This window comes from Tursiops truncatus, chromosome 21, assembly GCF_011762595.2.
Source record: "Tursiops truncatus isolate mTurTru1 chromosome 21, mTurTru1.mat.Y, whole genome shotgun sequence".
Taxonomy (NCBI): domain Eukaryota; kingdom Metazoa; phylum Chordata; class Mammalia; order Artiodactyla; family Delphinidae; genus Tursiops; species Tursiops truncatus.
Window position 1 is genome coordinate 32,151,802 of NC_047054.1, and position 23,438 is coordinate 32,175,239.

At 52.6% G+C, this 23,438-nt stretch overlaps 1 protein-coding gene across 3 annotated transcripts in view; it reads left to right on the forward strand.

Annotated features, from left to right (window-relative positions):
* The window catches only part of GPAT4 (glycerol-3-phosphate acyltransferase 4), a 31,602-nt gene extending 11,656 nt beyond the window's left edge, over nucleotides 1-19,946 (forward strand). For 2 of the 3 annotated variants that reach the window (XM_004314151.4, XM_019921438.3), the window contains exons 2-12: nucleotides 453-1,435; nucleotides 8,876-8,945; nucleotides 9,100-9,400; nucleotides 10,154-10,228; nucleotides 11,014-11,103; nucleotides 11,280-11,373; nucleotides 11,882-11,997; nucleotides 12,884-12,939; nucleotides 13,460-13,545; nucleotides 16,456-16,664; nucleotides 19,175-19,946. In XM_004314151.4, coding sequence (XP_004314199.1) covers nucleotides 1,271-1,435; nucleotides 8,876-8,945; nucleotides 9,100-9,400; nucleotides 10,154-10,228; nucleotides 11,014-11,103; nucleotides 11,280-11,373; nucleotides 11,882-11,997; nucleotides 12,884-12,939; nucleotides 13,460-13,545; nucleotides 16,456-16,664; nucleotides 19,175-19,283 — 1,371 coding nt within the window. In that variant the 5' untranslated portion in view covers nucleotides 453-1,270 and the 3' untranslated portion in view covers nucleotides 19,284-19,946. The remainder of the gene's footprint in view (nucleotides 1-452; nucleotides 1,436-8,875; nucleotides 8,946-9,099; nucleotides 9,401-10,153; nucleotides 10,229-11,013; nucleotides 11,104-11,279; nucleotides 11,374-11,881; nucleotides 11,998-12,883; nucleotides 12,940-13,459; nucleotides 13,546-16,455; nucleotides 16,665-19,174) is intronic. The other variant, XM_019921439.3, reaches the window with a different exon arrangement.
* Nucleotides 19,947-23,438: the final 3,492 nt, after the last annotated feature.

The following is a 23,438-nucleotide window of genomic DNA, read 5'->3' on the forward strand; positions in this document are numbered from 1 at the left end:
ATGTACAATGTTGGGTTAGTTTCTGCTGTGCAGCCGAGTGACTCAGTTATACATACACATTCTTTTTCATATTCTTTTCCACTATGGTTTATCCCAGGACATTGAATATGGTTCCCTGTGCTCTACAGCAGGACCTTGTAGTCCGTCCAGTCTATATGTAATAGTTTGCCTCTACTAACCCCAAATATGCATACATTTTCTATTAGAAAAGTTTGAGCGGCCACAGGTCGTCGTTTCACCGGGGTTGAGAACTATGAAACATCTGTGGTTCTCCTCCACACGCGCGTCTGCCACCTGTTGCTCTGCACAGTCCCTTTGACCTTGATGTTGTGAGAACGGCACAGGCTCTAGGCTGACCCTAAAACGCGCCGGGCCCCACCCCAGAGCATCGTGATGTGTCTCCCCTTGGTTTGTGTTTGTGTGACGGATGGTGTTTCTGTCTCCACCTCCAGCTTCGGCAGCATGTGAGCAACTTCTTGCCAAGGACCCGGGTCACCGCTGAGAAGGGCGCCTTAGGGAGAAAAGTATCCAGAGGAAACCAGCGCCAGACGCGTCTGGAATTCCACGCACCGCAGGCAGCATGAGGCGTGCCGTGCCAGCACCTGCGGCCTCCTGGCACAGCCTCTAGCTCTCCAGAGAGGAGGGTCCTGGGAGCAGTGCGCCTGGAGCCTCTCCAGGGGAAGCACGGGGCCAGGTGTGAACCCTCTATGATGGACGCAATTTCAGCTTATGAAGGAGTTTTAAGGAGAACAGTTATTTAACTTCCACATATTCATGTTCGCTAGCCTTCTGTGGGAAGCGCCAGCAGTCGCCCTCCTCCGCTGGAGTTATCAGGATTTTTCTGGCACCGAGTTGAACTCTTCTTGGTACTTCTGGCAATGACACATCCTCAGGAGAGATTTATCTGCTAAATGCTCTTGGACAGGAGAAAAAGTAAAACTCCTGGAAGCAGCGTGAGAGTAGCAGAGCCCAGATCGCGCCCTCGCCGCTCACTCGCCCAGACACTCTGTCTGGCCTCGGATGCTGGCACTGAAGACTGACCCTGCCCCGTCCACCCCTGCAGCCCATCTCTTCTGGGGGGGGCTGGCCGCCTCGGGGGCCCCCTTTTGCTCTCATCCTACTCCCAGGCTCTCTGTTCCGGCCGTCGAGTGAGGTGAACTTGGGAATGGAGTTGGTGCCCCTCCCCAGGCCGGTGCTGTCGGAGAGGACCATCTGAGGCCGAGCTTTGTTCGTGGGGAGGAGGGCGCTGGCCTGGCCTGCATCCTCCACCATGTTCCTGTTGCTGCCTTTTGACAGCCTGATTGTCAGCCTCCTGGGCATCTCCCTGACCGTCCTCTTCACCCTCCTCCTGGTTTTCATCATAGCCCCCGCCATTTTCGGAGTCTCCTTTGGTATCCGAAAGCTCTACATGAAAACTTTGTTAAAGATCTTTGCGGTGAGTGTGCTGTTTACAAATGGTTGCTTCACGGAGGAGGGAAGAAGTACCATTAGCAAAAAGAGCTGTTCTTGTCTGGTTGATTGTGAACTCGCTGCTGGATGTGGGGAGAGTTGGGAGAATGGGAAGGAAGTGGCATTTTGAGTAGAAAGAATAACTAAACGTGAGCTTGTGAAAGCCTTCAGCAGTCTTTCTTTTGAGCTAAGGGACTTGTGTGTTTGGTCTGTCTGAGCAAAGGCATCTATTCCATGACCCCACACCTTGCCTGTTTATTTCAAACGGAGGGCCTTAAGAATGAAAGAAAAAGTCACTGCAACTCAAAGCTGCTGCTGGCATATTCCCTGACTGATAAGTATGGGAGAGTCTTTTCTCTCTTTCAGATGTTTATCTTAATACGTTCTTGCACTTCAGACAAAAAGAAGTAACAGAAAAGGGCATTTGATGAATTTTTCTATTTTCTGAAAGAGGAGGAGAAGAGTATATTTCTTAACATATGTCAGAACTTAAGTCGTTATACCAGTGAACAGAACTGGTCACAGTGGGAAGGAAATGAGTGAGAAGTGATATTTCCTGGAAGTTGATCTCTGCCACAAGCCTCTTAACTGTCTCTTCAGAGATGTGGTGGTTTATTAGCAGGATCTGTTTTCAGTAGTCACCAGATCTTCAGGTTCATCTTTTCCATGGCTGAGACCATAATAGGAAACACAGCGCAGTTATATTTGTTCAGATAGTATCTTACGGTTCAGAATAGTCTCAGTCGTTTTCCTTTGGTTCCCTGTATGTAATTCTGCAGTGGCCCAGGGTATCTATCAGTGATAGACTTAACCAGTGAAGAAATAGTGACTCTGGAAGATGAAGTGAGCTGTATGAAATGCTACATTACAGCAGGAAATATTTTTAGGTATATTACTGAATCTTGAGTTTTGGTATTTTATATAAGAATATGACTTTTTTTCACATTAAAAAAATGGAGGTGAAGTTGACAGAACCTAAAGGTAACCATTTAAAGGGAAGGTTCGCCGGCATTCGCGGTAGTTGCCGCGTTGCCGGGCCACCACCTCTGTGTGGCTCCACAGCACTCTCAGCTCTCCGGAAGGAGGCCCCACACTCACTAAGCACTTGCCCTCCTTCTTCCCCTCCCCTGGCTCTGACAGCCGTGCACCTGGGCTCTGTCTCTGGCTTGGCCTATTCTGGATCTTTCATTTTCATGGAATTACATGAAGTGTGCTCTTTTGTGGCTGGCTCCTGTCATGTAGCATAACTTTGTAACATGTTTCAGTACTTCGGTTTTTATGGCCGAGTAGTATCCCACTGTGTGTCTGTACCATAATCCGCTTACCCATTCATCTGTTGACGGGCCGTTTTCACCTTCCGGCTGCTGTCCGTAACGCTGCTGTGGTGCGCTTGTACTTACTTAAGTACTTACATTCAACAGTAAGATTTCTGAGCCCTACCTATGGTCTCTGGGGTTGTCTTGCTACTCAGAGAGTGCTCTGAGACCAGCAGCTGAGTGTCACCCAAGACTGGTTAGAAATGCAGGTCACAGGCCCCCTCCAGACCCACTGAATTAGGATCAGCATTCCAGCGAGCCCCAGGTGCACAGTAAAGTTTGAGAAGTAGTAATCTTGTCAGTCTTTAGTGTTTGTTTTAATTAATCAGGAAATGTAATTTTCTTAAACTTCAGTCCCTGAAAATCTTCAGTAGAACCCAGGGTTCCTGTGAACCACGTAACTACCCATGCCCGTTTGCCACTGAAAAACGTACATCAGTATAGAGTGAGTAGAACAGCTGATAAACTTCTAGGAGACAACAGTGAGTGATGTCTAGCTTTTATTCAAGTTTATAAGCAACTGATTAATTCATAGACCTATGGAAGTACTTATTCTTAAAACATAAAAATAGGAGTAATCAGACCAGAGTTCTTTGGTAGTAGCTAAATTTTTAAAATTTGGACCACTTTGGGTGGAACAAAAGACCTAGAATCCATGTACCTTCCCTATTCCATTTTGAAAATGTCCCCTCAAATTAGTATTTTAAAGTTCATAGCCAAGTAAGTCCTTATTACTATTGACTGTGTTTTTCAGATGTACGTTCTTGTGGCTTTTAATGTCGATTATAATCATATATTTTTGGGCCAATCCATGGGACAGGTAATCTTTTTTTTTTCCTTTTTTAATTAATTAATTTATTTATTTTTGGCTGCGTTCGTTGCTGTGCGTGGGCTCCCTCCAGCTGCGGTAAGCGGGGGCTACTCTTTGCTGCAGTGCGCGGCTTCCCATTGCAGTGGCCTCCCCCGTGGTGGAGCATGGGCTGTAGGCGTGTGGGCCTCAGCAGTTGTGGCTTGCGGGCTCCAGAGCGCAGGCTCAGCAGTCGTGGCACGTGGGCTCAGCCTCTTGGCAGCATGTGGGATCTTCCTGGACCAGGGCTCAAACCCGTGTCCCCTGCATTGGCAGGCGGATTCTTAACCACTGCGCCACCAGGGAAGCCCTTAGTTGCCGCAGAGCAACTAAGCCCGTGCGCCACAACTACTGAGCCTGTGCTCTAGAGCCCACGAGCCACAACTACTGAGCCCGTGTGCCACAACTACTGAAGCCCGCACACCTAGAGCTCCGCAACAAGAGAAGCCACTGCAATGAGAAGCCCACGCACCGCAACAAAGAGTAGCCCCTGGTCGCCACAACCAGAGAAAAGCCTGCGAGCAGCGACAAAGACCCAACACGGCCAAAAATAAAAAAGAAATAAATAAAATAAAATAAAATACACCTAAACTTGTGGGTGCTTTTTAATAAAGACGAGACCTTTATTTTGCCTTTTTTTATCCTCTTCATCCCTTCCTAAACTGGGGTGCTATATGTAATTTTGCAGTTGGAAGGAAGCTCAGAGATCATCTTAATTCCATGGGTCTCTTCCTAACTATGCATCTGAATCACCTGGGGAGTGTTTAAAAAATACTTGTTTGGGAGCACTAGAATCTCCCCAGAAATTCTGATTTCATTGGTTTGGGTGGGCATTTTTAAAAAGCTCCCCGAGTGATTCTAGCATCTACCATCAAAAGGTGGAGTCTGATTGCCCTCCTCTTGAGTTGGGGACCTGCCTTGGGGACTCGTTTCTAACATATAGAATGTGGTGGCCGTGACGCTGTGTGACGTGTGAGGTTAGGTTAGAAGTGGCAGTATTAACTTCCATCTGCCTCTGGATACTTGCCCCTGGAGCCCGGCTGCCACATTGTGAGGAAGCCTAGGCCCCGTATATGTGTTCCATATTCCAGTCCCAGGGGAGCTGTGACAACCAGCATCAGCTGACACCCAGCCGATGCCGGACCCTGTGCAGTTTGCAGATTCATGAGCAGAATAGATGGTGGTGGTATTTTAAGCCAGTGTTATGGGGTGGTTTGTTACACAGCAGTAGATGACCAGACAAATAATAGTAAAGAATTTTAAACATTCATTCATGTCTCACAGCTGACAACACCTTAAAAATTTTTTTGTTACCTTTCAGTCTTGGCAGTATTTTATGGCTGTGTTCATGGCATGTACATTTAATTTTATGTCTGCATTTTCTTCTGGGATCTTATAAGCCAGTTTTACAGTTTAGTAGGTAATCTTCATAAAGATGATCCAAGCTGGATGTCTGGTAGTCCGTGCAGTACACATACCTGTGCTTTTGGGGGACCTAGGTCGGCGCAGCTTGACAAATGGTTTCCCACGATCAGCTCATCTCCCCATATAAAGGAACCTTGGGGTACCTGCCAAGGGGGGATGTGTGCATGGGCGGGTCCTCCAGGTCTTTCCTCCTGGAAGACAGCTCAGTGCAGGTCCTTTTAATGCTGAGTTGCGGGAGATGGTTGTGTGCGGAGGGCAGCGTGTTACTTAAAGTACCTTAGTTGTCCTCATGTTCGTGCTTCACACTTACCCTCAGTACAGTGATGATGGGCCAGCTGTAATGAGCGGCGTCGAGCTCCACATCGGAATGGGTTGGAAACCAGTGATGGCCGTGAGGGGGGTGAAGAGACTGAACAGGTCGCGGGGTCCGGGTGGGATAGGCGTGACTTTTTGGAGGGTTTTTTACCAGCTCTGGAACTTGACCGAAGTCCTCAGACCCTGCAATCTACGTCCTCCTCTGGGGAGTGGGAGCAGTAAGGCCTCCTTCACATGGGTCCGTGCCCCCACCCCCCGTCCCAGCATCACCGGGGGTAGCTTAAAGGCCGAACTGAAGGAGATGAGAGTGGGATTATGGTGCTAGGGAGTGGTTTTAGGTTCAGGTCTGTCTTTCATACGGAGACCTTGATGAAGAGAAATACTGGGAGCTGGTAAATTAAATGCAGCCCTTACTGACTGCCTGCGAAGTGCAGGGCGCTTGGTCAGCTTCCGCTGGGTTCTGCCTCCTGCCCCTCGAGGCAGTTATAGTTTAGTAGGAAAGACAGATGTCTGCATACAGAACTAATTCAGAATGTGACGCCAGTTAAAATACACAGGCGGAGACGAACTGTGACTGCAGGAATTGGTTAGGTAGCATTTCATGTAAGATTTGGCCTTTGAACTGGATCTTAAAAGAGAGAAAGCATTCTAGAAGTGCAGTGGGTAGAGGCGAGAAAGTGCGGTCTGGTTTAGAGGCAGTACCTAGTTCAGGAGAGAAGAGCCTTTGGGGGCCTGGAGGGGATGTTGCATGGTGAGACGGGAGTGCGCGTCCACACGGCCTGGAGGGGGGAAGGCGGGGGAGAGAGCTGTAGGTGGGAGAAGCCGCGGGTGGATGAAGGGGGTGGCCTGACACTGGCAGCCAGGGAGGACCCTTCTCAGGCGGGGAAGCTTGGGGACCATGGAAGGAGGGCCGGGCGGAGGGGAGCACATTGGGGTCAGGTGTGTGAGGCTGCCTCTCGCTCTCAGGCCGGGTGTGAGGATGGGGGGACTTGCACACGGTCATGCCCAGCAGGTGATTGGAAACGTGAGGCTGACGCCGCTGTGCAGTCAGGATTGTTGATTTGACAGTAGCTACTGAGAGATTCCCGCGGAGCAGGGAGAGGGGATGTCGTCGCTGGCTGGGCGGTGGCCGGTGATGGGTGCTGGGGTCTGGTTCTTTGGGTGTCTCTAGTGCGGTCGTGCGAAGTGCGGTGGAGGCTGGCTGAGAAGAGGGGCGGGTCTCCGCTGAGATTAGTGCTGCAGAGACTGTCAGGCCTTCCGGTGCACTCAGTTCCTAACCCGCAGTGCTCAACAGCGTGCAGTAAAGATGCACTGTGGTGCCGCCCACACCTCTCGGGGCCGGGCCTGCGTTCACCTGCGAGGGCTGTGTTGGGTTTACTGTTAGCTCGAGTGCAGCATTGTCCTTGCCCCTAACAGTCTCTGTCTGGGAGGTGCTGAAAAGGGAATAATTAAGTAATCTGGTCCTGAACATCCCGGATCAAGAGAACGGAGGGGGTTGTGGGGAAATGACCTCTGAACCCGGAGCTCTCGCTTTTATTCTGGGCGTCTGGACGCAGTGCTTCTTGAAGTGAAGCTGGAGAAGCGTAGCTCTCCATCGCCCTCCCGGGAGTCACCGCAGCAAGGCGAAGGAGCCCGTCGCGAGCGCTGGCCCCTGGCGGCCCCGCCCGGCGCTCTTCCCCTGCTCTGCTGACCTTGGACGGTTCTCTCCTCAGCGCAGAGACATTTTGAGGTGTGCCTGAAGTTCGGAAAAGTAAAGCTCGAGTACAAAGCGGGAGGGCAGGAGGATATTTGTGACAGAGCTAGGGGACTAGACTCTCATGCAACCAGCACCTTTCCAGTTAAAACAGAAGCCACAGCCTTCCCGCACATTCCGTCGTGAGGCGTCCTCACAGACGTTGAGTCCTAGTGATCCAGCGGCCTGAAGGCAGGTGCTACCTGCCGCTTAGAAGCGGATCCAAGTATCAGAACTGTCAGTGCAGAACCAAGCTTCTCTGGCTCTGTGCTTTGCAGCTCCAGTGCAGAGTCCTGGCCAGAATGGACAACCCTCAGCTCTGGTGTGCCGGGCTTGTTGTAAGCTCTCTCGCCCCTTAGCCACCTCTTCCCTCGATGACATTCCCAGATGGAATTCATCTTCCTCCGTTGTAGGAGCTAGGTTTACATTTTCTTCTAGAAGGAAATCACCTGTGCCAGAAGCCATCAAGGGTTAACTGCCTGAAGTGGGCTGTGTGAGTTTTCCTGCCCTAGACTCTAACTGGGTGACTCTGTAAACTCTGTTTTCTCTAGACAGTGGTGTTTGAAGAAACTTCCAGATGAGGTCAGACGGCTGATTAAGCTCGTGTCCTGCTCCTGGCTCTGATGCCTTGCTAACACTTCAGGCTCTGACAGCAGAGTCTCACCAGAGGCTTTGTGCCGTGTGGATTCTGCTGCGTCATGGAATGATGGGGTTCTTTTCTACCTTGCAGAACTGTGGAAACAGAAGTGTGAAAACACACCTTTTAAAATGTCCGTTCTGTTTCCTTGACTCACTGCGGTCATAACTTTCTGTTCTGCGGTACCACGTTGCGGGAGGGTGGACAGGAGCCCGTGTGTCTGCCTCTCAGCATTGGAGAGCAGGAGGGACCCAGCCTCTGGCTCTCTTCAGGCAGCTAAAAGGATTTTAATGAAGGAAGGGAGGATCTAGGAAGAGCCTCACTTTCCTGGAGCCCATATTATTTCAGTGATACTGAGGACAATTCGGGGGGTTTGCCGTTTCCCGAGTTCTGTCACATATGGTCTCATTGGATCCTCGTGAAGTAGGAGGTTGAAGGACCATCATCCTGTTCTGTGGATAGAAAAGACTAGCACCCAGAGTGTTGGAATGAGTTGCTTAAGGGACACAGCATAACTGTCAAACTTGGGATTTGAGCCTAGTTTTGTTTTTGTTTTTTTATCTCCAAATAGTGTTTTTTAATACCTTTTTTTCTTTTAAATTTTATTTTATTTTAAACACTAAGCTATTCTCAGGCTTTCTGTGTCAAGTTTGTGGGGTCTCCTGTTAAAGGTTACCCAGAGGGTGAATGGGCAGTCCAGACATATATATTATTTAAATCCTTTATCGACTCGAAAACTAAAATTGTTGCTTTCTTGGAATAATTTGGAAGGCAGGCAGCACCGGGTGGCGGGCAGTAGCTTAAAGGGTGCTTGGTTTTGCTGTTGGTGAAGCGCTGCTGTTTGGCAGAAACGAAGGAACCCATGAGGTCCGTGGACTGTCGGACCTGGGAGGCCGTGAGAATCGAGGCCCGAGCAGCTCACCCCAGCTCCTAGTTCCCTGCTCGTGACTGCCGGGGACGTGGCTTTCGGTCCAGGTTATCTGGGACGGGTGTCCTCTAGGAGGAGAGGGCTCCAAGTTTCCTTCCAGAGCCAGTGCTCTCTCGGCCGCAGTCTGCTCTCGGGGCACCGGGCTGGAGTCTGTCACGGAACGGAAGTGGAGGTGCCCCCGAGCGAGGAAGGGACTCATCGCGGTGTGTGGCTGTTCCCTCCGCAGTGGGCGACCTTGAGGATGGAGCGAGGCGCCAAGGAGAAGAACCACCAGCTCTACAAGCCCTACACCAACGGTAAGACGGGGTGTCCGTCCCCCTGCGCAGCGGCCCCCTGGAGCTGCGTTCCCGCGCGCTTTCGCCCCGCTCCCACTCGTCACTGGTGAGCACCCTGAGCGTTCCCAGCGTGCTTTCTCCCAGTGGGCCGCTTGACCGGGCTGTTCTCTTGCAGGAATCATTGCAAAAGATCCCACGTCACTAGAAGAAGAGATCAAAGAAATTCGCCGGAGTGGTAGCAGTAAGGCTCTGGACAACACTCGCGAGTTTGAGCTCTCTGACATTTTCTACTTCTGCCGGAAAGGGATGGAGACCATCATGGACGACGAGGTGACAAAGAGGTTCTCGGCAGAGGAGTTGGAGTCCTGGAACTTGCTGAGCAGGACCAATTATAACTTCCAGTACATCAGCCTTCGGCTCACCGTGCTCTGGGGCTTAGGAGTGCTGATTCGGTACTGCTTCCTCCTGCCCCTCAGGTGAGGCAGGGCCTAGCCCGTTGCCTGATCTGCCTGCCCGTGCCCCCGGCCCCTCCGCTTTGCTCTCCCACTTTAGAGAGGAGGACAGTACCGTTCTCTCACCGGCCAGGCCATCTGGCTCTCGGAAGGCTGCACCGGGGCTTGTCCTTTAAGGGCCCTCGGATTGTCTGCGTATCAGACGTAGCTGGGTTTCTCAAAGACAAATTGCTTGTCTGGACTGACTAAACACAGGGACGGGGAACACGATGTTCTTCCTGGCCGCCCCTCCCCGGGCCTGGCTGATTCTGTTCCTGCAGCTTCCTCTCCAGGACAGAGGCAGTATTGATCTCCCAGTGTTTCTGTACCACATGCTATTCTGAGTATGTCTTGTCGGCTGCTGGTACCTTCGGGCCCTATTTCCTATTGCTTCACAGCGAAGCTGGGCCAAAGGGAAGGGTAAGACCACAGGGCAGCAGGTGCGTGAGGGCGGCTCAGCCATCAGTAGGCCGTCCCGTCGTTCTGGCTGCTGCCAGTGCCTGCGGAGAGGGTGTCGGCTGAATGCCAAACCCGTGGTGTCCTGCCACCCTGGAAGCGGAACGCCCTCTGCTTCTGATAGGCCTGCCCGCGTTTCTAGGGACCCGGACTCCTGTCGGGGTCCAGGTGATCAGATCTTGCGGGGGGGTTTCGTGACGCCCAGTTCCATTTTCACACGTCCAGTTCTGTACTCGGGGCACAGATTTGTCTGCTGTGTTGTAACTTGTCTTCTCGTTACAGGATAGCTCTTGCTTTCACGGGGATTAGCCTCCTGGTGGTGGGCACAACGGTGGTGGGATACCTGCCAAACGGGAGGTGAGCAGAGCGCGGGCATCCGAGTCTACAGGTACTGGGGGACGGCTCCCATCTTGAAGGCCAGGCCACTTCTTTGGGCGTAGCCCAAACCACAGACTCTTAGAGGGAGAAAGTAACCCAACGACAGCAATGACATAGGCAGGAAAGTTTTCTTCCAGCTGATCTTGCTCTGTGACTGTTCTCTTTGCCCTCCAGCCCTCACACTCTTCCCATTTTAAAGACAAAAGGGAGAAACCACAAGCCCGTAGTGTCCAGGACTAGCAGGTTTTATAGCATGTTGTTGAGTTTTGAGCATTCTGCTGTGTTGATGAATTGGTAAGAGGATAAGACGTGTAGGTAGGGCCTTTTTGTTTGTTTGCTTTTTTTTTTTTTTAATAAGAGAAATGGGCTTATTCTGGGAAGTTATGGGGCTGGCAAACCTCTCTTTTCCCCGGGCTGGTGGGGAGGTTTGACTCTCTGGCCTTTGCCTTGCCTCTGGGTGTTGACCAGCAAGAAGGAAAGGAGTCTAGGAGACTCAGGTGAGCTGGAAATTTTAGGGCTGTGAATTCTAAGCCCATTACCTTGTGTGAATTTGAGTAGCCCTCATCATTTCCTTCTTTCTTTCTTTGCCTGTAGACAGAAATATGCTAATACAGAGTTTTACCATAGACACTAATATTTGTAAAAATACTCCTCAGTCATAAAGGCCATAGGCAGTGATGGTTAGATGGTTGGACTCAGCACCTTTTCCTGTCTTCCTATATGTATGAAAAATAAAAACAGAAATCTCTGTCCTGTTGTCGCAGGTTTAAGGAGTTCCTGAGTAAGCACGTTCACCTAATGTGCTATCGCATCTGCGTACGAGCCCTGACGGCCATCATTACCTACCACGACAGGTGAGGGTGCTCGGGGTGGGACAGAGGGGTGCGCTGGTGTAACACGGGGGGCTGGCAGCCGGCCCGTGGGCCCTCAGAGCGTCGTTAGAGCCGAGGAAGCTGCTGAGGCCAGGCGGGAGTTCCAGATGAATTGTTTCACACTGATTTTTGTTGCTTTGCCTACAATTTAAACGCAGGAAGAACCGGCCTAGAAACGGCGGCATCTGCGTGGCCAATCATACGTCTCCCATTGACGTCATCATTTTGGCCAGTGATGGCTATTACGCCATGGTAAGGCCTCTCTCTGTTGCTCCTTTAGGCTGGTCGGGGCTGGGAGCTCTTTCTTAAGGGTGTGAACAGGTAAGCACGTTTTTATACACGGGCCTGACCTAGGTTGTTGCCTTTGTTTCTGTGGCCTTGGGGACTCCTTGGGACCTGGATGTTGTGAGCAGAGTGAGCACCGTGGGGAGGGGTGAAGGTGGGGAGGGAGGATTTGAAGGCACTGGGCTCGGGGGCTTTGGATAATCCGCCCAGGGAGGGCGTTGGACACAGGTGTGCTCTGCTTCACGGTTCGTTTTAGGGTTTTCAGCTGTGTTTTTATCAATAGTTACACATCTCTGGTATCACTGATTAGAAGGAGAATTTAAATTCAGAGAGTCTAATGGTGGTTTCTGAACAGTGAGAGCCTGTGGTTACTGATAAAGCGTTACGGGGTGAGAGGTTGGGGTCTGTGTCTCAGGGGACCTGGGGGCTTGCGTGAGGACGGCTTCGCTGCCCTTGCTCCTTTGTCTGAGAGCAGGTGGGGCAGGTGCACGGCGGCCTCATGGGCGTCATCCAGAGAGCCATGGTGAAGGCCTGCCCCCACGTCTGGTTCGAGCGCTCGGAAGTGAAGGATCGCCACCTGGTGGCTAAAAGGTAAACAAGTGACACACAGTCTGCGCTTAGGGGAAGCTGTGCGTCTACAGCCTTCTCCACTGAGCCCCAGCCGCTTTCATAGTAGTGTTTTTCTGAAACAGGGAGTATAAAAAGTATCAAAACCCTAGTGTTATTACTAACCCAAGGTAGTAATGTTTGTAACCTTTTTTATTCCTTGTACCCATTGTAATGAACACTGTATGAACTTTTAATGTGATTTGATTTTTTTTTAAATATTTATTTGGTTGTGCTGGGTCTTAGTTGCGGCTTGCCGGCTCCTTAGTTGCAGCACGAGGGCTCCTTCGTTGCGGCAGGCGGGCTCCTTAGTTGCGGCTTGCCAGCTCCTTAGTTGAGGCATGCAAACTCTTAGTTGCGGCATGCATGTGGGATCTAGGGAAATCTCAAAATGAATTCATTGTCACAAATGAAGAGACACTGAAGGCAACAGAACAGAGTGCAGCTCTGTTTTCAAGGTAAAAAAAAAAAGTAAACATGGTGCAAGTGATGGCGAGAGCTTTGCCGTAAATTGAGAGGAAGCAAGCATGGCTGTAGGAAGTCGGGGGTGCGCGTTTCTCGAGGCTGCTCTTTGCCGGACTCTGTGGAGGGTGAGCCCTTTAGACAGTCCTAGGTCTGAGCCATGGTCCCTGTGCACAGACTCACGTACTTCATTGAACAGCTGTGCACATTAAGTAGTAATCATCCGGTGTTCCCTGTCCTTGGGAGTTTTGTCTGTTAGCCCATGGGTTTATAAAAGAGAGGGTCGTGTTTGTTAACCTGCTTTTATACCACGTCCAGCGTCACGTCTAGGCAGGGTATCGATAGACGCCTTTGGGTGATGATGGACGTGAGGCTGTCTGACCCTTCGCTTTATTTTCCTCTTGTAAAGGCTGACCGAGCACGTGCAGGATAAAAGCAAGCTGCCCATCCTCATCTTCCCGGAGGGTAAGCTTCTGTGTGGGGAGGCCGTGCAGGAGGGTGAGTCCAGCGTTGTGTTGGAGCCCGGGCCCTCACCCTTGTTGGGGGGACCTGTCTTCACTGAGCAATGTGGGGGACCTTTAGATTGGTCGTGGGACTGAAAACTCAGGGGATTCAGAATATGGACTGAGAGTGCCGCCGTGTGGCGTTCCCCGTCGCGGGAGCCCCTTCTCTAGTGTTGCTGACAGGCTCCTTGAGCTTCCTGCAGGGTCCTCCCTGGACCCTCCCGAGTCGGCCAGGGCCTCTGGCCTCTCATCTGGGCTGCCGTGGGAACCAGGGAAGACGGTCCTATAAGAAGAGAAGAGGAAGCAGCGCAGTAGTCTGTTCATCTGTTTTCAGTGTGCGTTCAGGAGCTGGGGAGATGACAGGTTTATCCTCATTGAAGAGCCATTAGAATGATTTTTATTATTATATTTAATCATTAAACTCCTAATCTCTGGGGTAAAGGACGGAAGGAAATAGCATTTTACTCTCTCCTGCGTTTTAGGAACCTGCATCAACAATACATCTGTGATGATGTTCAAAAAGGGAAGTTTCGAAATTGGAGCCACAGTTTACCCTGTTGCGATCAAGGTACGAGCCCTCTGAGGCCAGGTGATCACCGCTGCCGCTGTGACGCACAGCGGGGAGCTGGGCCCCCTCTGCATGGAGCAGCCCACACTGCGGAGCCCTGAGCTTGGCGCATCTCCCCCACTGGTTCCTCTTTCCTCCTAAGCCCCGCCGATGTGGAAGGCAGTCCACCTGAGGGGCTTCCTGCGGGCACGGGGCTGCCCAGCTGGGTCTGTGCCTTTGGTCAGTTAGAGGTAAGGGTGGGTAGGTGCAGATGTGTCCTTGCTGCTGGAGGAAGAGACAGCCCTGCTGCTGTGGCTCCCGTGGTTCGCGTGGCATATGACAGACCGAAGGCCTCTTGTGAAAGTAAAGGGGCCTTAAACAAACCTGTTAGTCTGCCCCACCTTTTAAGAACTTGAACCTCTGAGAGTCCAAACTTGCTTAGGAAGATGGGACGCACTCAGCCAGTTTCCCCTTTTCCTCCTCCTCTCTCTCCCCCCTCGTATCCATCTGATTTTATAAATAGATACACATAATTATTTCTAAAAGAATGCTGTTACACTACTTCCTCAAAAAAAACACAGCCTTTGTCACTATGTTTAGAGTATTTAGGTTGACGTCTCAGATCGGGGTAAGAGTGAGTCAGAGTTGCTGTTAGAATTTAGTCTTCATACTTTTGCGAGCGTCTTTTGTCTGCAAAGGCTTCTGAAGAAATATTCCTCATTGTCACCTGGCAGCACAACTGGGGCATTTGGGGGAGGAGGTGTTCTTCTTGGTTAAGCGAACACTTTCCAGCCACGCTGCTTTCCCAGGTAGGCCGAGCACCAGGGCAGGGATGGTGAATGAAGGGTGGCTGCACAGTTACAGGTCCCTGGACCAGGGCTGCCCACGGGATTCGTTGAGGGTGCTGGGTCTGGAGCAGCAGAAAACGTTCTGTTCGTATTGTGTGCCGTGGGTGTGGGAACGGGGAGAGATGTTTGCATTGCGTGCGTGCGTCCCACAGTTTAATGTCCTGGGAGCCCAGTGCCTCACCCCACGTGTTTATTAAAAACCGGTTGCTGCACAGAAGCCCTTCCTGCTCACTCCAGAGCATCGGTTCTGTGCAGCTGCGTCAGCATCACCTGGGGGGGCTGTGAAAAGGCAGATCGTTGGGCCCCACGCCTGGAGTTTCTGAACTTGCGTTTCTGACCCGTCCCTGGGCGCTGCTGACACTGCTGGTCGGGGACCACACTGAGAGCCTGCTTGCTCTTCGCCACTTTTGGAACATGGACCCTTGGACAGTCGTGCCAGCTCCAGAACACGGCGTATAAATTTTCCTTCCACCCACAGGTTTATTAAAGCTCACATGTGATTAAGAACTTCTGCCTCCCAGATACTTTTCTAGTTTTTGTGAAGACGTCATTGGTAACCAAACTTGCATGACCTTAGCGGTTTTAAAGCTCTTGTTACATTTCCACCAAAATTAAGCCATTGTCTGACTTTGAGGAATGTATTGCTGTTTTGAACTTTTGCCTTGTTTTTCTCTCTACGGTGTCTGCCCAGCATGGAATAGGGAATCAGCCCTCAGCTAAGGTTTCTCTCCAGTCATGCCGTGTAAACTGTAACAGCACCTTCTTCCAGTCACGCACACTAGCTCCTGTTTAAGACTCGTTCTTCTCCCACGTTTCCTCGTGGTGTTATAACATGAACCCTTTAAGCCTTCTGTAGTTACATCCGGATTTTTTAGTTTCTATGATTAAGTCTAAATGTCTTCATTTCTGTAGTCAGGTGTGCAATTAGGCAAAATGCTCTAATTTTTATTCTGAGAATCATAAAATTTCGGCTTGAAAGGCCTGAAAAAAAATCATATAGTTGTAACCCAGCCCCCTCGCCCCCAAGTGTGAGAACCTGCACTCGGCATCTTGGCCCGTGTCCCTTCCCAGGGTCTCCGGGGAGGGGCGTCCTCCACACTGGTGGCAGCTGGGTCCTGTGAGGCCGCTCGTGAAACTGCATCTCCTTTGGTTTTTTCACTCGGGTCCTGGGTCTTTGCTTCACAGTCACACCCTCCATGTGACGGCTTGTCTCTGAGCCCTTCAGACGTGCAGTGGCAGTTCAGCCCTAACCCTTTTCAGGCTTTCTCCTCAGGAACCGGTTCCTCTCGCTGCCTCTTGTGTAACTTCCTGCGGCAGCTCTCCCTCCCGACTCGCCTGCACTAGCTCTTCTCTTTGGGGAGAATGAGGGTCGCAGCTGCGGCCACATGGCTCACAAAATGCCCCTGAGGCACAGCCCTCGCCTCCCTCGGAGCGGCTGGCAGGTGGCAGTATCTGACGCCCGCCCGCCCGCTGTGGCCGCTGCGACTTCCTCGGGGCAGCGCGGCCTCCTCACACAGACAGGCAGCTCCGTTAGAAGCGCTGTGACACAAGCAGAGCTTTCGAGTTGTTTTCTCCTTGGTCTGGGCACCAGAAGCGATCTTTGAAAGCTGGCGGTTGTGTAAGAAAGTCTCTCTCTGTGGAGGTACGTGTCGGTCTTTGTGAGTGTGTGACGTGACAGGAGGGGTTGATGGAGCCGGTGGGGCGAAACATTGGGGGTTGTTGACTCAGGGCGTGGATCCCTGGAGGATGTGCTCCTCTTCTGTGTGCGGATGCGCCTGAGGACTTGAGGAATAGATAGTAGACACCTGTGAGTGAGACAGGCCCCCTGGATCAAAGAGGGAGGACCTTGGAGGAAGGCTGCTGGTCCCCCTGAGTGATCTGCGCTCGGGGGTGGATGTGCTAGGTGTCACACCTGCGCAGGTGTGGGGCTCCTGCGGAAGCGTCCACGTAGGGGGCTGGGAGCAGCGTCCTAGTACCGGTCCTGCCCCGGGCATGGCAGGGAGCGTTCAGCAGAGCTGCCGTTGACGCTCACACAGGTTGGAACTCCTGACTTCTCACTGTCCGGCGTTCCCTTGTCTTGCAGTACGACCCCCAGTTCGGTGATGCTTTCTGGAACAGCAGCAAGTACGGGATGGTGACGTACCTGCTGAGGATGATGACCAGCTGGGCCATCGTCTGCAGCGTGTGGTACCTGCCTCCCATGACGAGAGAGGCCGAGGAAGATGCCGTCCAGTTCGCAAACAGGGTGAAGTCCGCCATTGCCAGGCAGGGAGGCCTTGTGGACCTGCTGTGGTGAGTCAGAGCCGGATCTTAGCAGCCGAGTCCAGGAGGATGGGAATTTCTGAAGCAGGTGCTGGGTGGTTGACTCCATTTACGAAGGATCCTCCTCTCCCTGGTGTGAAGAACGAGCCCACCAGTCCTGGAGAGTCAGCAGTTTGACTCACTCTCAGAAGCCCGGGATGTTTGGACGCAGCGGTGCGTTTGGCGCCCCTTCCTGGGGACACAGTCCACCTGAGCACCGGGACAGCCCTGTCTCTGCGGGCAGGGACTCCGTGCCAACCTGGAAACCTCAGAGGAGCATTGGGCTCTCTCATCTCGTGTATTTGGCAAATTGCACCATCCTTAGAAAGGCCAGTTTTGTTTTTTTGTAGCTTGTTACCTACTAGAGCCGGAGTTAGCAAACTTTTTCTGAAAAGAGTCAGTACGTATTTTAGACTCTGGGTCACATGGTCTCTGGTGCAACTGCCTGACTGCCATTGTAGCAGGAAAGCAGCCAGAGACAGTCCAGGAGCGGGTCCGTGTGCCAGTGAAACTCCACTTACAGACGTAGGCGTCGGGTGGATTCAGCCTGTGGGCCATGGCTTGCAGACCCTTACGCTAGGATATGAGGTAGTTATACTCCAGCTAACAGGAGGTTGATGTGGTTGAACACTGGGTCAGGGGGACTGATCCCCGCTCCTGGGACCCTTAGGTTTAAGTGCAGGGGTCAGCTCTGGAGTGCATTTGACTGACTGGGCGTTTAAACTGACCTGTAACCTTTTTTTATAAAATTAATTTTGTTATTGGAGTATAGTAGATTTACACTTGTGTTAGTTTCTGCTGTACAGCGAAGTGAATCAGCCATACATATGCGTATAGCCACCCTCTTCCAGACGCCACTCCCACATAGGTCACCACAGAGCACAGAATAGAGTTCCCTGTGCTATACGGTGGGTTCTTCATAGTACTTATCTTTTCTATATCATAGTGTGTATGTGTTAATCCCAATCTCCCAGTTTATTCCTCCCCTCCCCTTTCCCCCTTGGTAACTGTTAAGTTTTCTACATCCGTGACTCAATTTCTGTGTAAATACGTTCATTTGTATCATTTTGTTTAGATTTCACATATAAGCGCTACCACGATTTTGTCTTTCTCTCTCTGACTAATTCATTCAGTATGGCAGTCTCTAGGTCTGCCTGGCCCTTTTTAAAAATGCTGACGTTTATTGGGCATCTGCTGCGCGCCAGACACAGTGCTGCTGCCGCTGGTCTGATCATCTCACCTCACCCTCAGTAACTCCATGAGTAGGAAAATCATTACTGCCATTTTTCAGATGAGAAACTGAAACTCGGAGAGGTTAAGTAACTGTCTTTCAAAGCTACAGAATAAGCCCTGGAGTCGCATGTTGAGCTCAGGTCTGACCGGCTTGAATGTTTAGCCACTGCCCCACGTTCCCTGTCGCTGAAGCCCAACGAAGACAAGGGTGGCCGCTTTCCAAAGGAGGCCTTTGCTGGGGATTTTAAAGGATGTGGCAGGTGTCAGGGCTCCCAGGGTAAGGCGGGTCCGGTGGTGAGGGCTTCACCAGAGACGTTTCCTACCAGCCCGCCTCCACACTCAAAGTGTGAGAGAAAGACTGCGGTGGGCTTGGGTTTGCATCAGTCACTGAAGATGATGATTCTAGGGTGCAGGCAAGGCGTTGGGGTGTCTGTCAGGTGGGAGGAGACTTTGAAGAAGCGAATCCACGTTTAGAGGATTTCTTTGGGGCTATTGGAGGAGGTGGGTGGTTAGCCCCAAACTCTGCGTTACTTCCATTCCCTTACGGGACCATCCCTTGAGCGCGAAGAAGTAAGAACTTGTATTTTCCATTGTGTTCATTTGCGTGAATTTGGAGAATCCCGGCGTCTGAATTGTACAGATTTTATTTTACAGATCAGTTTTACAGATTCATTATAAGTCCTGGTATTTCTTAAAGCTTGGCTCACCTTCCATAAAGCCAGGGCCTCCTTTGCTTTCTGTAAGGTGAGGATGAATGTTTGAGCAGAAAGAACTTTTAACTCCTTGGCAGGTGTGAGCAATTAGAAAGTACCCTGGATAAGAGGAGTGAGCTCTGACCCCAGGGCAGGGGTGAGAGTTGTAAGGCGGAGAGGGTGGGTCCCACAGGCCCAGGGCCGGTTTCCGAGGCCACTGTGACGAGGGAGCCGCTGCGACTCTGGCAGGCTTCTCCGGGCGGGAGCGGCACGGGCGGCCGGTGGGGGCACACCTGGCCGGGGCGCAGGGCAGCCGCGGGGCTTCTCCGGGTGGGAGCGGCACGGGCGGCCGGTGGGGGCACACCTGGCCGGGGCGCAGGGCAGCCGCGGGGCTTCTCCGGGTGGGAGCGGCACGGGCGGCCGGTGGGGGCACACCTGGCCGGGGCGCAGGGCGGCCGCGAGGCTTCTCCGGGTGGGAGCGGCACGGGCGGCCGGTGGGGGCACACCTGGCCGGGGCGCAGGGCGGCCGCGAGGCTTCTCTGCTCTTGCATCCAGCCCTCCTCTTTCTCTCGTCAGGGACGGTGGTCTGAAGCGGGAGAAGGTGAAGGACACGTTCAAGGAGGAACAGCAGAAGCTGTACAGCAAGATGATCGCTGGCAACCACGAGGACCGGAGCCGGTCCTGAGCCCGCGCTGCCGCCCGGCCACCTCCGCCCGGGACGCAGGCGCCATGGGCCGCTGTGCGCACAGGACTCTTCGGGCTTCTTCGAGCCGCCCGGGCCGCTCCCAGGATGAGCTGCCTTCTTGTTCCTTCTCCGCCGAGTCGGCGGGAGGAGTGCCATTAAAGTCCCTTCCCCACCGTGCCCGTGTGGCCTGAATGCTGGGCGAGAGCCTGCCATCCCCACTCGGGACCCGGGGTGCGGTCTGTCCCCAAGACCCGCCTGTGGGCGGGGACCTCACCAGGCCAGGCCCGCCCCGAGGAAGGCGCAGCCTCGGGGGCCCCGCAGACTCGAGAAGAGAACATGTGGTCTGCAGGGGCCCTCGGCAGACTGACGGTCCCCGGCCTGGGCCGCTGGCCACGGGGCCGGGTGGGCATGGGGACCGGTCCTCCCACTCCGGCCGCACTCTGCCAGCTCGGCCTCAGCTGCCCCGCTGTCCCCTGGGCTGGGGGTGTGGCGACACCTACCTCACCGGGTTGCTGTGGCAGCTCACGCGCTACCACGAGGGGAGGCCGGTCAGCTCAGCGTTGCGGCTCCAGGGCCGGGGTGGGGCGGGACGAGGGGAGCTGGAGCTGCCCACGGGGCTCCGGGTTTGTTTCTGTGAGTAAATAAAATTGTCTTCGATGGTGACTGAATTGCGGGGTCTCTTCCTTCACGCGCACGCCCCTGGCTGTGGGCCCGAGCAGCATGCTTCCCAGCAGCAGGCTGGTTCTCTGACTTGAGCCGTCGCGAAGACTTGGCTTCTGGAGCAGGGACTAACGCAGGTGGGAAGAAGGTAAAGCCCTCGTGTTAGGTGTTTGCGTAGCTCTGGGTGATTTGGGATTCCCCACATATGGCTGCCGTGGGATTGGAGGTGTGTGACGGCGGGTGGAGGGCGTGCAAGGCGGTCTGGAGGTGAGGGCGGGGGAAGCGACAAGAAAATCCCCGGACAGGGCAGCAGCGGGGGCTCTGGGGGTTGGGTGCCCTGTGGGCTTCACGCAGCAGAGGGAAGCCGCTGGCCGCCTGCGCCAGCCTGTGGTCACCTGGAGGCAGGTCCGAAGCCAGGCCCCTTCCCCCTTATGGCTTCAAGGCTCGCCTGAGTTCACATCCCTCAGGGGAGAGCTGCCTCTCCCCCAACTTCTCTGTCTGTCCATCCGTCCCTCCCCGCTCCCTGCTCTGGCAGAGCAGCCACCACACCCTTCAGGGTTTTGCCGCGGCCGCGGGGAGGGTCAGCTGTCCGAGCCGCCCTCCAGCCTCGACGAGGGGAGGTGGTGGCAGTGAGCCTGGCTCCAGGGGCTTCTGACCTCAGTCTGAGTCTCCACCCAGCTGCCGGCTGCTCCTGTCCCCTGGATAGCCTCTCATTTCCTCCTACCCGCCCCTGCCAACGGGCAGGAAACTCTGTTTCTCTTTCTATTCCATTTATCTCAAACTAAAACACTGTTAGGACAGTAAGAACAGCCTCTTATGAACTGTTTTACAAAATGTGCAAGAATAAACAGTGAGTTTTAGTCTTTTGTAGGCAGTACTGTTCAGTGTTTAAAAGCTGTCTGGGGACTTCCCTGGTGACACGGTGATTAAGAATCCGCCTGCCAGTGCAGGGGACACGGGTTCGAGCCCTGGTCCAGGAAGATCCCACATGCCACGGAGCAACTAAGCCCGTGCGCCACAACTACTGAGCCTGTGCTCTAGAGCCCGTGAGCCACAACTACTGAGCCCATGCGCCACAACTACTGAAGCCCATGTGCCTAGAGCCTGTGCTCCGCAACAAGAGGAGCCACTGCAATGAGAAGCCCGCGCACTGCAACGAAGACCCAACGCAGCCAAAAATAAATAAAATTTTAAAAACCAACAAAAACACCATTAAAAAAAAAAAGCTGTCTGGAATGATCTTTACAAACTGGTCTTAAAGATCAAGTTCCATTTCTAAAAGTTCCCTTTTCTTTCTGCCATTTAGTACGTTTATTTCATAATTTTCATAGGTACTTTTAAACATTTTGCTTTTAGTTTTCTTACATTCTTTTCAGCACATCTGTCTGTTGCTGATGACATAGCAGAGGACTGCAAGAACCTGGTGTAAAATTGCTGCTATGTAAAGAAATACTTGTGGAGACTAATGATTCTTTTCACTGTTACCAGCTGAGAAGGGATGTGAATTACACCCCTATAAATAGAAATTTTTATTTAATGCTTGTTACAAGAGTACAGAATCATCAGACCACTCCATCCTTTTAAATTGGGGACCCTGCAGGCCCCCAGTTGTTCATAACTGGCTTGGGATAACTGAGTCGGTCTTGTATGGTTAAACCTCCCGACATTTAGGAATAACAACAATGAAGCAGGTAAAGCAACGTAATGTACAAAATACGCCCACTTCTGGGATCCCAGCACCCGGGAGGACAGGTCTTGGAGTGAAACCAAGTGGTAGTAAGTAGTGGGATGAGTACTGGCCAGCATCAAATCACCTTCCCGACCTGCTACTCATTTGCCGTTTGGGCTTTATTTCTATTTCCTGATCCATAACTTGGGACTTGGGCTAGGTGACCCCTAAGGCCCTTTCCACATCTGAAATGTCTGTAATTTTTAAACCCCTAGTTCAGACAACTCTGAGCTGTAAAGTCATCTGGGTTCAGACATAAATGAGTTTGAATCCTCTTGCTTCCTGCAGAACACTGGGCTTGTGAAACTCCTTCAGAGGGTGTCACAACATGTCAGAGAGTCCCCAGGGTTTTAGGTGGTAGTGGGGCTGAGTGGATTTGATTGTGCATCTTGGGAAGACCTTTTTTCACTGAAACGTGAGCTATTTTTTTTCCCAGCAGGTTGGTGAAGGAACTTTGTGAAAAGGCTGGTAAGATCCCCCTGACGGGAAGCTCTGTAGAAGGCTGTCTCCAGGCTGGGGCCCGGATGGGAAGCTCTGTAAAAGGTTGTCTCCAGGCTGGGGCCCTGATGGGAAGCTCTGTAGAAGGCTGTCTCCAGGCTGGGGCCCTGATGGGAAGCTCTGTAGAAGGCTGTCTCCAGGCCGGGGCTCGGGGAGCTCAGCTTGGCCGAGCAGTCTGACGTGACGTCCAACTTCAGAATTTGATTCTTTACTGGGTCAGACCCCACTGCCGGTCGCCGCCCTGCAGCCCGATGTGAATGTGTGTGTGTGTGTGTGTGTTTTGGGGGGACGGGCCGCAGAGGCCTGAGTGCCCAGACCAGGCCGGGACGAGCCCTCGGGCACCACCCCAGCTCAGCCCTTCACGACAGCACCTCCCCAGCCATGGGCACTAACCCTGCTGTCCTGTGGAAGTCCTCCGGGTCTTTAAACCCTGGCGTTTCCTTCCTGGAGTTGACCTCAGTGGTCTGGGGGATGGCGCTTCCAGTGGTCCCTGATGATCAGAGTCCACGGCGTGGCATGTCCCATCCACCTGCTTTGCATCCCGGGCGGCCAGACTTGATTTCTCTGGTTGCACTTGCCCTGAGTGGCCCGTCGCCCGGGCTGGGAGGGCAGCTGCACGCACACTGCCTCTGGACGGGCCCAGAGACCGCCATCCCGCCATCCGTCTTGCGCTGCGCTAACCCTCCTCTCCCCCAGTCAATATGTCTCTCTCCGATGGGAAAGTTAATAAATTTTGCTCTAGATTAAAAGTATTGATCATTTCATTTGTAAACGATAAATAAAAAGGGGGAACTTTTCATCGCAGCAGGGGTAGCGTCAGGTGTGTTTTGCGGGTGAAATTGCGCTGGCTGTCGAGGGGGTGGGCTTCTTATATGCATTCCAGCCGGCCAGCGGCATTGATTTCCTATTAGTCTCCCAGCACCACCCAGTACCACATCATTCCGGTACCTGCTATTAATGGTCTTTTGATAAATAATCACTTGTAAGTCAATAAATTTTTATTAAACAGTGTGGCTCTTTGATTTATTAAAATCCGACCATGTTTGTCTGGGAGAAAAAGGATGCTGAATTGAAGTGGAGGTTTTCATACATCTTCCTGACGCCGAGCGGTCACGGCACTCCAGAGAAAAACAATTGCGTTTTAACAGAAACGAAACAGCCGAGTTTGGAACTTGGGCCCAGGGAAACTTTATCTCCAGCAGCCTTGAGGCTCACTCTGCAGGCAGCAGCTGCAGGCCGGGGGCACCGAGTCAAGAACTTGCTGTTTG